We start from the raw sequence: 13,351 nt of genomic DNA, 5'->3' as shown, positions 1-13,351 counted from the left end.
GCTCAGTGTTCCAAACACTCAACCTCAGCGTACTTGTAAAATTAGGAGCACCATCATCAAAATTGTGATTCAGAAAAAAACCCTAAATTCTGGCTTATCCGCGAGACTCTCGGATATTTCACAACTTCAGTTTCCAGATCAGTCCAGAATCTTCCTCCAACAGTAGGCACAAACTCTGCACGGGGGAACGAAGTTCAAACATGTGAAGTTGCACTTGTGTTGGGGGGGTCAACCCTTGTCCTCCGGCCCTCGGGGACCAGGTGTCCCGAGGATGGTGGTCAGCCTTCTCTCCTCAGCCTCCCAGGGGAGACCACGGGCCCAAAGCCTCCCTCTCCGGATTTGAGTTGGTGGGGAGGCGGTGGGGGGCTGCGCGCCTCCGGGACTGCGCACAGTCAGCGTCAAAGGCCCCGCGGGGACCCGCAGGCCCGCCCTGCGAAGCCCCGGCGGCACCCCCGCGGCGGCGGCGGCACCCCCCGGCGGGCTCCGCGCGCCCGGCTCCCGCCCGGCCGGCTGCGGCTCCCGCCCGCACTTTCGGCGCCGTCGGGGGCACCCAGCACCCTATCTGTGAACAAACCGAAGCCCCTGGCCAGCCATTCCCAACCTTTAAAGCCCTCTTCGTTCGCGCCCGACCCCAACTCGCCGGTACCTGGCCGGTCTCGGCGGGACGCGCCTGCGGCCGCGGGCCGTGTCGAATCGGCCGTTGCCGCTATAATCACGGGCTCCTAAGATGTGTTTTAGATGTCCACTGTGTCCTTGTAAGTCCTGCTGTTTATTGTTCCTACTTTTGCTCTTGAACGCTCCTGTTTCCAGAGCGGAAGGGGTCGGGACGGGTCCCTCCGCGTGGCCCCCACGGCCGTGTCCCTGTCGAATCTGGCGACGCGAACATCCAGACGCCCGGCGGCGGCGGCGGGCGCGGCGGCGGCGGCGCGCGCGGCCCGGGAGGGGCGGGGTGCGCTGGACGCGCGTTTAATTACGTGCCCGCGAATTGCCGTCGTGTGGGCCTTGGCTTTCGAACGCACGCCTCGGGAAGGCGACGGGAGCGCCTCGGCGGCGGGGTGCGGTGCGGGCGCCGCGCGGCAGCGGAAGGGCCGGGAGCGCCAGGCCCGTCCGCCAGGCCCCGGAAGCCATGGCGGCCCCGGGCGCGCGCGGCCCCGGCCTGTCGGGCCTGCTGCCCGCGCAGACCCCGCTGGAGTACGCCCTGCTGGACGCCGTCACCCAGCAGGAGAAGGGCGACCTGGTCTACCAGTATCTGCAGAAGGTGGACGGCTGGGAGCAGGACCTGGCGGTGCCCGAGTTCCCGGAAGGTGAGGGGTCGGCGTCGGCGGGGTGGGGGCTGCTCCCGGGCCCCCTCTTCCTCGGGTGTGTGGGGGGGGGCCCGCGCCGACCCCAGCGCTGCTGCCCCCCGGGGTCCCCCGCGGGCTCCGCCCCCAGAGGTGGGTTTCTGCGGGGCGGGTCCCGCCCGGGCCTGACCCAGATGATTGACATGACACGGCCTAGCGCCCTCCCCCACCCCCCACCCCCGTCCCCCTGTCCATCCCTGGGTCGTCCTCATCGCCTCCGCGCTTCCTGCCCATCGGTTTTTACCTGCCATCTACAATTCTACAATTCCAAACACTGCTGAGCTCTCCCTACAAGCCAGTGAGGTGGTGTTAGTCTTGCATTACAGTTAGGGAAACCGAGGCACCGGGTTGTGTGGGGGGGGGTTCCCCCCCCCCCTTTCAGCTAAATAACTGTCAAAGTTGAATTGCAGGCTACAGACCCCGGGTTTGCTGCTCCCATAGGCCTTCCTGGATTTCTACAATTCAGAGTTGTGAAACTTCTGTGATTTTCCCCCACCCCCTACCCCTTCAAGTTAGAATCTATTATATAGCTTGTTATAAGGGTTTGAATTCGGTGCTGTGTGAGCCTTTGGAACACGAGGGAATAGATACTCCCAGCAGTGCAGTTTGAAATGAAACCGTTCTTTCCCTTGTTTGGTTGGGAGTGGCATTGTTTAGCCTGCTGGTGCTGTTGGCATTTGTCCTGGCATGACACTGAAACCCATGTATTCTTAATGGGTTGGTTGTGGTGGGGTTGGGTTATCTCATGCGAGGTGTATCAGAACCTGACAACAGAGGCTTGGGTGTCTTTCTAGGCCTTTTGTACTCACCTTGAGAAGGGTTTCTTTTTTTCCATTATGAATCAATTCTTAGAAAAGAATTAGAGACATGAACGCTTATCCCATCCAACAAACTTCAAAACGTTATGAATATCAGTGTAATCGTACACATGCTTTGTAAAAAGCTTGTAATTATATGTCTCTTGTTAGGGACAACCTGGCTACCAGTTAGAATTTGAGGGAGTGTTCTTATTTTCCAGTCTTGTTTGTATTTACAATGAATGGGTCATATTTTATTACCATGACTTTTGATCTCTCTGATTCTTGTGTTTGACATGTCTGATGTTGTGCTAGACCTGATTATTAGGGACAGAGTGCAAAAAGTGAACAAAACATACAGTAATTGAGATAAAGTTAGGTTTATGACTTCTTGATTATAGTTTATTGATAAACCAAGAAAATATCACACACACACACACACACTTTTTTTTTTTTAAAGAATAAGTAAGTTTGTGGGAGGCCATGCTTTATACTGGATAGATTCAGGCAGACCTGAGATTAAATTCTTGTTACTTCTTTCATTATCCCTGTGATTTTTAGCAAGTAACATAACTCTTTTCCCAGCCCCTCACCCTAAGTTGCCCTTGTTAGTTTAGAGAAAAGTCATAGAAGACAGACTCATATATACAGTACCTTGCAATTAAGATGTGAAATATACATTAATTAGAAGTTGTTGTTTGTACTTCTGTATCATCATTTGATGTGGCATATAATTAACACTTATCAAAATAGATGATTAAGAATTCACTGTATCCTGAAGTTGCCAGTTGGGATCATTTGGTAAAATGCTAACTCTGTTGAAGGGTTTTTTATTGTTGTTGTTGTTGTTCTCCAAGAATTCTGTTTTAGTAACTCCAGTTTCTGTTATTGGTTGTTAATACATTAGTCCTCACTTATGTGTGGTTTCAATCTGGCCTACTAGTCTGAAAATATTAGGTGGAAAATTCTAGAAAGAAACAATTTCTAGTTCAGCACTATTCTAGGAATATGATGGAATTCTGTAGTTCCCACTGTGTCCTGCCCTAGAAATGAGTCATCCCTTTGTCCAGTGATATGAATCACCCCTCCCAGCATACCTATGCTTCCTGTGCTACCCGTGTTAGTCACCCAGTAGTTGCTGGGATTTCAGGCCCAGCCTAGTCCTACCACTGGCTTCAACGAACCCTCAGGATACTTCATGATGGCCCTAAAAAGCTCAAGAGCAGTGATACTGACAAAGAGGAGCCACAGTACTTCCTTTAAGTGAAAAAGTGGAAGATCCCCACGCTGTAAAGAGAAAAAAAAAATCATATGCTGAGGTTCCTGGGATCTGGGATCCTTCAGATTGTGAAGAAGAAAAAAATTCAAGTCCCTCAAGTTTTGCTATCCCTCAAGTCACATAGGGCCACAGTGCATGGCAAGCGATTACATCATACGGAGAAGGGTTTAAGGCAGACAGTTCAGCTCTGGTGGCAGTTTTAGGCATTGCTGAGGGTCTTAGAATGTATCTACTCCAGATAGGGGCTGTATATTTACTCTTTCTGCTCAACTGTGGCTTTCTGTCATTATAAAGTATTTCCAAATATCTGCATCACTATATAATTACTAATAGCTATAATTATTTACTTATAAGCAACAAACTTACTATCTTTGATTTATCAAATTGATTAGATTTCTTGTACTTTTGATATTAATTTAACAAAATCTTCAGTGTTAAAATTTTGAATCATAGTCAAGTAATTATAAATTCTAATTTAGAAAAGTACAGATTAATGAGATTCTGTTTTTCTTTGAAGGGAAAGGAGTGTGACTGTCAATATTAATGCTGCTTCTAAGTTCTTATTTAAAATGCTTTGTTTTATATTTAGGATCTCATCTAGCTCCAGAACATTTCAGCCTCTTCTGAGCCTGTCTGATACGTTTTGCATGCTGATCTGTACATATATTTTGCTCCTTTTTTGATGTTTAGTCACTTCTCAGCTATTTTTAAGCTTGACCTTTATTGTCAGTGCCCCATTCATACCTAATTAGATATGCACTTAGATCATTTTAATATTTGATATTTTCCCTTATTTTAACTGTGATTTTACCTCCCTCACATAGAGATGGATACACTATTTCTGAAAGAATTTAGTAACTTTTCTTGTCTCCCACATTTGCAGACATCTTTGTAATAGCAGCTTTTCCATCCTCAACCTCTTATTCCCCCAACCTGTTCCTACTCCCTTCCATCCTTCTTGGTCTCTTCCTTAAGTCACAAATACACATTTTATTGCAGTCATGAAAATATCTCCTGTCCTCTACGTCTCAGATTTATTGGTAGAACTGCCATAGACTTTAGATTGTGTTATCTTTTAAGGTGTTTTAACCATTTGTCTTGGTCTTAGAAAAAAGAGACTCACATCAATGAAAAGTTTTATATGATCATATCTTTGTTGTTTTCTTTAAGTATTGTAATTATTTTGTGTACATTTCAGGTTTAGAGTGGCTGAATACAGAAGAGCCCATTTCTGTCTACAGAGACCTATGTGGAAAAGTGGTCGTCCTTGATTTCTTCACCTACTGCTGCATAAACTGTATTCACCTATTGCCTGATCTCCACGCCTTAGAGCAAACATACTCTGACCAAGGTATCTGCTCTTTGACTCCTGTCCCACAGACTGTCCGGCAAGCACTGGAAGGGTGTCTGACACATTTGCTCATAAGAGAGTGGACGTTGGGCAAGACTTCAGTGATTCAAGAAGTAATCTCTAATCTGTAAATTAAGGGCTCTGTGTCCTTACTTTCATTCTTTTGTGTTTTTGAGACAGGTCTACTGTCTCAACTGGCCTCAAACTCATGATCCCCCTATCTCAGCCACTCAAAAGCATTTCCACACTTGGCTTTCATGTGCCTTTTCATGAAGGGTTAAACTTCCTGATAAATGGTGTGCCTAACTAAGAACAGGATTAGGACAAAAATTACTTCTTCATGATTAGGTATTTTAAAAGGTCTTTTGTTGTTGTTGTTGTTGTTTTTACATGTCTAGGCTTATCTATATTTGTTCTTCAAAAAAGAAAAATCTCTGACCCTAATTTTATGCTTATCACTGTGATGTAAGGTTTAAAGTTCTTATTAAGAAATGTGATTAGGCTTCCATTAACGTGGAATGACATGAACTACAGTGGAATGCAAACTATTATAACATAATTTCTCTTTGACCCTGTTTCATTAAAAAATGATTTGTTACAGTTAACGTTTTCCAAAGCACATTAGGAAATCCTCTTAAGGGCATTAGGAATCTTGAAGATGGAAGAGATTATACTTACTATTTGCTGGAGAAGTTTGAAAAGTTATCAGATTCTTCTTTTCCTTGTTTACTTCTTTCTAAAAACAGCATGGGAGTAAGTGAAGTTGAAGAAACTGTTCTCTTTAGTTTAAAAGAACTGAAGCAGTTTCTAGGAATGGATAAAAAGAGATAGGGCCACTGATTGGGTGAGTCTAGAGGGGAATAGAATTTATAGACAAAGACAAGGGTATCTTACAAATAAAATCGAAAATGCAATTTAAACTTTAGATGCTTTTGAGTTGTAATAGATTGTATCTTAAAATTACCAATCAGAAGATTTATTGGGAATTCATATATTCCCCATATCAAAAATATTCCCAATAAGAAAATCATGTTTTCCAGAACTCATTTCTCTGGATTTCAGAAGTAAGGGTATTTTATTATTCCCTAGGTTTTAAATGTCTGCTTTCTACTGAAGCTAGCACACTTACTAACATATACGTGAGATACCCTGCTAATTGCTGAGGAAATATGTAACTAATTTGAATAAAAAGCACTAACTCAGCTAGGTGCCAGTGGCTCATGCCTGTAATCTTGCCTACCCAGGAGGCTGAGATCTGAGGATCACAGTTCAAATACACCTCAGGCAAGAAAGTCTGTGAGACTCTTATCTCCAGTTAACCACCATAAAAGCCAGAAGTGGAGCTATGCCTTAAGTGGTAGAGTGCTAGCTTTAAGCTAAAACACTCAATAACAGTACCTAGGTCCTCAGTTCAATTCCCAGGACTAGCACTAAAAAAACCTATAATTCGTATTGGAAAAGATTTCTCATAGAGATCTAGAGAATTGAGGCAGAAATGGAAAAATGAGTGGCTGAAGCTAGAAATGAAAACAGGCTGGTTGGATACTCCTGACAGAGGAAGGGTCAGGTAAACAAGCATAGACACCCAGAGAGTAGGATTCTTAGTTCAGGAACAGGCCAGTATTTGAATGCGGCAAGAGAATAAAAGTTTATAGTAAGAGAGAAAGGAGACAAAGGTAGTCAGGAGAGGACTGTATTACAAAGAGCATCATGTATCATTCTTAATAATTTAGAGTTTTTCTTCTTTAAGATGTGGAGATGTTTTTTGCTGTGTTTGTTTTGGGAGGGAGACATAATAAGATTGGGTTTCAGAAAGGCACTGTACACTGGGCTAACCATTTCCTTACCTAAAATCACTCCTACATGACTGTATTAATTTAATTGGCAAATCCCATATCTGAAGCAAATTTACTCACTTCTGCCAGAGGGCCCTTGTAATCCCCCGCCATTGTAATCACCATTCATTAAGAAGTAAAATGCTCGGTAAGTAGGAAGAGAATTCTGGAAAGGTAGAAACTAAGCAGTAGGACTGTGTCTATTAAAGAAGAAAGGTTATGTATTAATAAAACTTGATTACAAGAAGACATAAATTATGAACTCTTATTAATAAAAGATGGTGAAAACCATACAAAGCAAAAAAAAAATAATTGAAGAAGAGATAATTCTAAGCAGTAGTTGGAGAAGACTATACTCCATTCTCAATCATGAATAAACACCAAGGAACTAAAGAACTTGAACAACAGTAAGCCTCACAGGCACATACAGACTAACAGCATCAGGATATACTTTCTCTTCAAGTAAAAATAGTACATTTTCCAGCTTACATCATATGTTAGGCCACAAATTAAGTCTCGGTAAATATTACAAGATAGATGATATACAAGGGATCTTTCCTGATTGCACTGGAATAAAGGTAGAAATCAGTACTAGAAGGAAAACTGGAAAATCTTTAAAAATTTTGGAAATTAAGCCTATTCTTTTAACATCTAGTGGACCAGAGAGGAACTCATATGGGAAATTAGAAAATGCTAAGAGATGAATGAAAATTTATGGCACACAGAGGCATTCTTTTTTTTTTTTCTTTTTTTTAAATTTTATTTTATTTTATTTGAGAACATACTGTACAGAGGGGTTACAATTACATGGGCAGGATAATGCATACATTTCTTACCAAGCATTGCAGCCTCCTCCTTTGTTTACCCTTCACATCCCTTCCCAGCCTCCCCCCTCCCCCCCCCACCCAATCATACCCCCCCTCCCTCCCCCCCCACACCGACATTGTAAAGCTGGTTTTGACATGACATTTTGTACTTCTCATTGTTGCAACAGGTCCACCTGAATCACACAGAGGCATTCTTAAGGTAGGATTTATAAATGCTCAGATCATAAAGAAAAGAATTTTGTCAAATCAGCAATCTAACTTACAATGTAAGGAACTAGAAAATAAACAAACCCAAAGCTAACAAGGAACAAAATGATAAATACTTGAGCAGAAAGAAATACTTGATAATAGAAAAATAATACAGGCTGAAAGAAGTTCTTTGAAAACATCAACATAATTGATAAGCCTAGCTAGATGAACTAAGGTAAAATAAAGACTCCCATTACTAAAATCAAGAACCGAAGTGGGGAAGTTACTGTTAATTCCGTAGAAATAAAAAGGATTAGAAGAGCAATACAAGCTGTTGCATGCCTAGACATTGCATAACTGAGGTGGGAGGACTGATAAATTTCTAAAACCACAAAGTTTACCAAGACTAAACCATGAAGAAATAGAAAATCTGAACAGACATATTTAGTGGCATTATTTACAATAGCAAAGATGTAGGAGCAACTGTGGTGTCCACTGATGGATGAATGATACAGAAAATGTAGTATGTGCACACGGTGGATTAGTACTCAAAAAAGGAAGGAAGTTTTGACAACCCTGCAAATGTCATGGTAATTGATAAAAGCCAATCATAAAAAGACATACGGTACAAGTCCACTTACAAGAGGTATTTAGAATGGTCAGAATCCTAGAAAAAGCCAGTAGTGTAGCCATGGTTACAAGGAGTGGGGGGGGGGGAGGGGAGAGGGGGAATCGAAGACTTACAAGTGAGTATATCTTCAGTTTTGCAGGATGACAAGTCCTGGAGATTGATGGAGTTGATGACTACACAATGTGAACATTGTGAAATTAGTACACTTAAAAATGCTAAGGCACCTGGGCGCCGGTGGCTCACACCTGTAATCCTAGCTACTCAGGAGGCTGAGATCTGAGGATCATGGTTCAAAGCCAACCTGGGCAGGAAAGTACATGAGACTCTTACCTCCAATAAACCACTAGAAAACCAGAAGTGGCGCTGTGGCTTAAGTGATAGAGCGCTCGCCCTGAGCTGAAGAGCACAGGGACAGTGCCCAAGCCCAGAGTTCAAGCCCTACAACTGACCCCCCAAAAAAGCTAAGCAGCCAGTTCTATAGAAAACCCTGTAAAAACACAATCATGGGGCTTCACCCTTGTTTTTTTTTTGGTCGGTCGTGGGGCTTAAACTCCGCCTGGGTGCTGTCCCTCAGCTCTTCAGCTCAAGGCGAGCACCCTACCACTTGAGCTACAGCGCCACTTCCGGTTTTCTGGTGGTTTATTGGAGATAGGAGTCTCATGGTCTCTCCTGCCCGCTTTGAACTGCGATCCTCAGATCTCAGCCTCCTGAGTAGCTAGGATTACAGGCGTGAGCTACCAGTGCCCGGCTTTTCACCCCTGTTTTTAAAATGAATATTATAAGGGCAGATTTGTTTCTGGGGGTGGGTAAGGACTGGGGTGGTGGGTCAGTACAGAATTCTGCAAACTAGTGAGAGCAATGGTTAAGTTTTAGAATTTGAATATGAGCCAGTTATAAGCCTAACTTAGCCCCTAATGAGAGTATTTTCATTGTGGATAGCAACATGTACAAGCCAGGGGAGTTTTAAAATTTGAGTTTTTTATATCACTCTGAAATCACAGAGCTAGCTTATTAGCATGCCATTGAATATACTTTGTTATCCTCATAGCTCATTTGTTCCAATGATCCTGTAATCTGAGAGACTGCCTTGTTTTTCTTCAGTTGGCTCTTAGAATATTGTTTGTGGAATAAAATTTTAAGCCTTGAAGTAATTTCAACATTATAACTTCACAGAAGGAGTAGCACTGTGGCTCAAAGTGCTAGAGCACTAGCTTTGAGCAAGAGTTCAAGAACAGCACCCAGGCCCTGAGTTCAACCCCCATGACTGACCAAAAAAAAAAAACCCATAAAAATTGCAGTAATATGCTATGACATGAAAATCCTGGTTTATGTTATGAAAAGATAAGTCAATTCATATTCACAAAAGGAGACGTACCCAAGACATCACAGGAAAGTTAAATTTGCTCTCTTGGAGCTGTCTCCTGTTACTATCTGATACATTCAGAACATATCTGAAATAGTCCTATTTATGTTCTTAAAGTCAGGAGTGTATTTGAAATTCCTTGGAATATGCGATTCATTTTACTACAAGCCAAAAGGCCTCAGCTGAAGGGAGAATTGCTTGTTAATTTAAAACACCTTGAAAGAGGGTCAATTTAAAAACTATTTTCTCTCCTCTGTTACCAACTTTAAGCTGTGATTTTTCAGTAATGACCTGTATTATTTCCCAGGAGCACATAGAAAATACTCATGAGTTTTAAAGCAGAAAGTAAACAGTGCTTGATAGCAATAAGCTATTCTGATGTTTCCATGGTTTTTTAAATTTTTAAATCGTTATTATAAAGGTGATTACAGAGGGTTTTACAGTTGGGGCTGGGAAGTTGGCTCAGTGGTAAAGCGCTTGCCTTGCATGCCTGAGGCCCTGGGTTCAATTCCTCAGCACCTCATAAGCAAAAAGAAAAAAGCCGGAGGTGGCGCTGTGGCTCAAGTGGTAGAGCGCTAGCCTTGAGTTGAAGAGCTGAGGGACAGCGCCCAGGCCCAGAGTTCAGGCCCCGCGACTGGACCCAAAAAAAAAAGAGGGTTTTACAGTTATATAAGTCAGGTGAAGAGTACATTTCTTACTGGACAATGTCACCCCTTTCCTCACTGTCTCTCAGTGTTTCCCTCCCATCCCACCCACAAGTTATAGTCTGTTTTCAACAGTGTCTCCAGTGTATTTATTTACCCTTTGTCCTTCTAATTTTGTGCCTTCCCTTCCACTCCCAAAGACATATGGACAAATATACAGAACAAAAAAGAAAGAAAAACAGCAAAAAAAAACCCTCTGGTTTTCATTTTCTGGAATTAACATTTTTTTAAAGAAAATAATGTCCTAGTAATTTAGTACGTATTTATGTTAAACTGACCAAGTCCCTTGGTGACTTTTTTGCCTTTTGTCCTAGGTTGTTAATAATTTAGTACATATTTATATTAAACTGATTAAGTCCCTTGGTGTCTTTTTTTTTCCTTTTCTACTTAAGTTTTTTAAAGTTTATTTATACTGTATATATTAATGATATATGGTACCCAAATTTAGCTCAATGGCTATTATCTAAAACAAAGCACTCATTTCATGAGAAAACATTTATTAGGAAAACTTTGTATATTTACTGTGTGATTGTTAGGTATTTATCAATGTATAACAAAATCTGACTTTTATTGATTAAATGCTAATATTCTGTAGTATGTGCTTTTTTTCCTGTTTTATACTTGTGAAAAACTAAAAAAATACACTCAACTTTTTTATGAAACAGTCTTAAGTGATTTAGTACATAATTTTACTTTGTGTCAGAGTTTCCATTGTGATACAATTCAGTAATTCATTAGGAGGACTCAGGATTCCATGAAGAGTTGTATTCATGGCCATAGTGTGTGCAGACAAACTATGGAAGGAAAAGCATGCCTGAGGTTACATCCAGGGGAGACTGGAGGACAAGATCCCAAGTCCTGTCTCAGCGGAGCCACATGGGACACGTCTAATTCTTATTAGAGGCTTAAGTCCCTTATTAGAGGCTCAGATCCCAGGGATTTTATTTGGAAAAGTCACGTGGATAACTTCTTGATGGCCATGTTCTAAAGTTCCTGACAGGCAGTAAGCCACTCTTACCATTTCTCAGTATGGCAGGAAGTTTCCCCTAGTTTTTGTGCCCAGATACCAGGCAAGAGCCAATACGATAGATAGGTGTTTCAGGCAGCTGGGCTAATTATTCTATACTTGCTTTATATTCTTTTCTAGCACTCTATTATCTTGTGTTCTTAAATAGTTAAGGTCCTAGGAAAATATTGGCCAATTTATGGCATATTTCTTAGGGAGTTTAGACAGGCATTAGCCTGTCCATTTTTATGGTCTTTTGAATTTGCTTCTGATACTTGCTTCAATTTAATGTTCAAATGTGTTCAATGTTTCTACTGTTCTTAGTCCAAAAAGGAACTTCCTAGTTCTCTTTCTGCTCTTTGCCTCTTCCCCAAGCCATTGTAGTCTTCTTGGCTTTCCTACAGTTCATCCATGTCATTGTTCCTCTTGCTGTTACAACTGTGAGCCATAACACCTTCCATGCCTGGCATGAGCTTCTTGTCTTTTCTGTCTGGAACTCACGCCTGCCTTTTAGAGCTCAGAATGTTTTAGTCTACAGTTTATTATTTTTTTAATGCCTAAATATGTCTCAAATACTCTCATCCTAGATTCCTGTATGGTTACCTGCTAAATTATTATAGGATTATACTTTCTATTGTAAATCCAATTGGAATCAATTATAATAAAGTCTAATTGTGTACCTAATTGTATACTTTTCTGAAAAATAAGACCTTTGAAGCTTTAAAAATGGCTTATTCTTGAAAGTTATTTTATTGCTGATATTTTAGAAACAATTACAATTTGGAATATGTTTTCTTTTTTCCTTCCCTACCTACTTTCCTGTCTTCTTCCTTCTGTCTTCTTTCCTTTTTTGTTTTCTTTTAAGTGGCTTAGTTCTAATCTTTGTTTTGGAAATAAATTCACACAGGGAAGAATCTTATACTTGCATTTTTATTACATATACTTAATGGAAAGCAAAATCACTTTGAGAAAAATGAGTATTATTAAAACTACTAAAATTAAGATTCTTAAGACAAAAAGTGGGAGGAATAGATATTTACCAATTGTCTTTGTGATCTATCATGACAGATAAGATGATGGTATTGGTGATGGTGGTATTAGTGGATGATAGGCAGATAAAATATAGTGATAGGCTAGATGATGATGATGATGATGATGATGTGTATTCATAGATAAGTAGATAGGTGTAAATAAATGTTTCTCTAGTATTCATATCCTATCTCTTCTGTATATAACTTATTTTCTAGAATTTCCCTGATATACTGTTATCTCACTTACATGCAAAACATTTCCAATGCTTGTGGCTCTAATTGTGTAATTATGTTAGCCAAACCCCCACTCGCCAGATAGTAGTGGAAATGGCAGCAAACACCTTTTCCTTATTCCTCTTTCTACTGGAAATGCTGCTGTGTTCCTCCATTACATAAAAGGCTGGTTTTAGTACTCAGTTACAAGTATTTAATTTACAATAAAAATAGCATATTGCTTTAGTCAATTACAAACAGTGTTTAACACAGCAACTACAAAAAAAGGAATGAGTCTACTCTTTCAAGGTAAGGAAAATGGTGACCACCTAATTTTGTATCTCTACTTGCCCTCTCCAAACAGAAATAACACTTGCATTTCACAGTACTAGGAGACAGAATAGTACATGGCCTTTATATCACATGTGATTGGAAAAAAAATCCTTCCAATTAAAAGACTTGCTACATCAAGTCTGTGGGTGCTGAAAATAGGAACAGAAAGCTTCACAGGCTCCATGAAGAAAGAAGAATGGTTGGAGGACTGGACAAAGTACTTTGCCCCAGAAAGAGAAACTCGAGTACAAAGTTCAAAGTACTCTGCAAAGACTTAGATATACTACATCATAGCACCAACTATTAGCAGGATAAGGACTAAAATTAGAAATCTCAGAGAAGCACTGTTTTGGGGCGATCATGATGTGGTTTTCCTTGGAGCCAGACCTCTGTAGGGACAGAAGTAAATAAAATAGAAGAGGGTCCAGCAGAAACAAAAGAGAAAGACCTAC

At 41.2% G+C, this 13,351-nt stretch overlaps 1 protein-coding gene across 1 annotated transcript in view; it reads left to right on the top strand.

Annotated features, from left to right (window-relative positions):
- The first annotated feature begins 1,119 nt into the window (after positions 1 to 1,119).
- Positions 1,120 to 13,351, top strand: part of Nhlrc2 (NHL repeat containing 2) — a 52,185-nt gene continuing 39,953 nt past the window's right edge. Inside the window, exons 1-2 of the mRNA XM_042689340.1 lie at positions 1,120 to 1,304; positions 4,615 to 4,767. Coding sequence (XP_042545274.1) covers positions 1,127 to 1,304; positions 4,615 to 4,767 — 331 coding nt within the window. The 5' untranslated portion in view covers positions 1,120 to 1,126. The remainder of the gene's footprint in view (positions 1,305 to 4,614; positions 4,768 to 13,351) is intronic.

Source organism: Dipodomys spectabilis, unplaced genomic scaffold (genome assembly GCF_019054845.1).
Source record: "Dipodomys spectabilis isolate Male_0828 unplaced genomic scaffold, ASM1905484v1 ptg000125l, whole genome shotgun sequence".
NCBI lineage: Eukaryota > Metazoa > Chordata > Mammalia > Rodentia > Heteromyidae > Dipodomys > Dipodomys spectabilis.
This window is presented reverse-complemented; position numbering and strand designations above follow the sequence as displayed.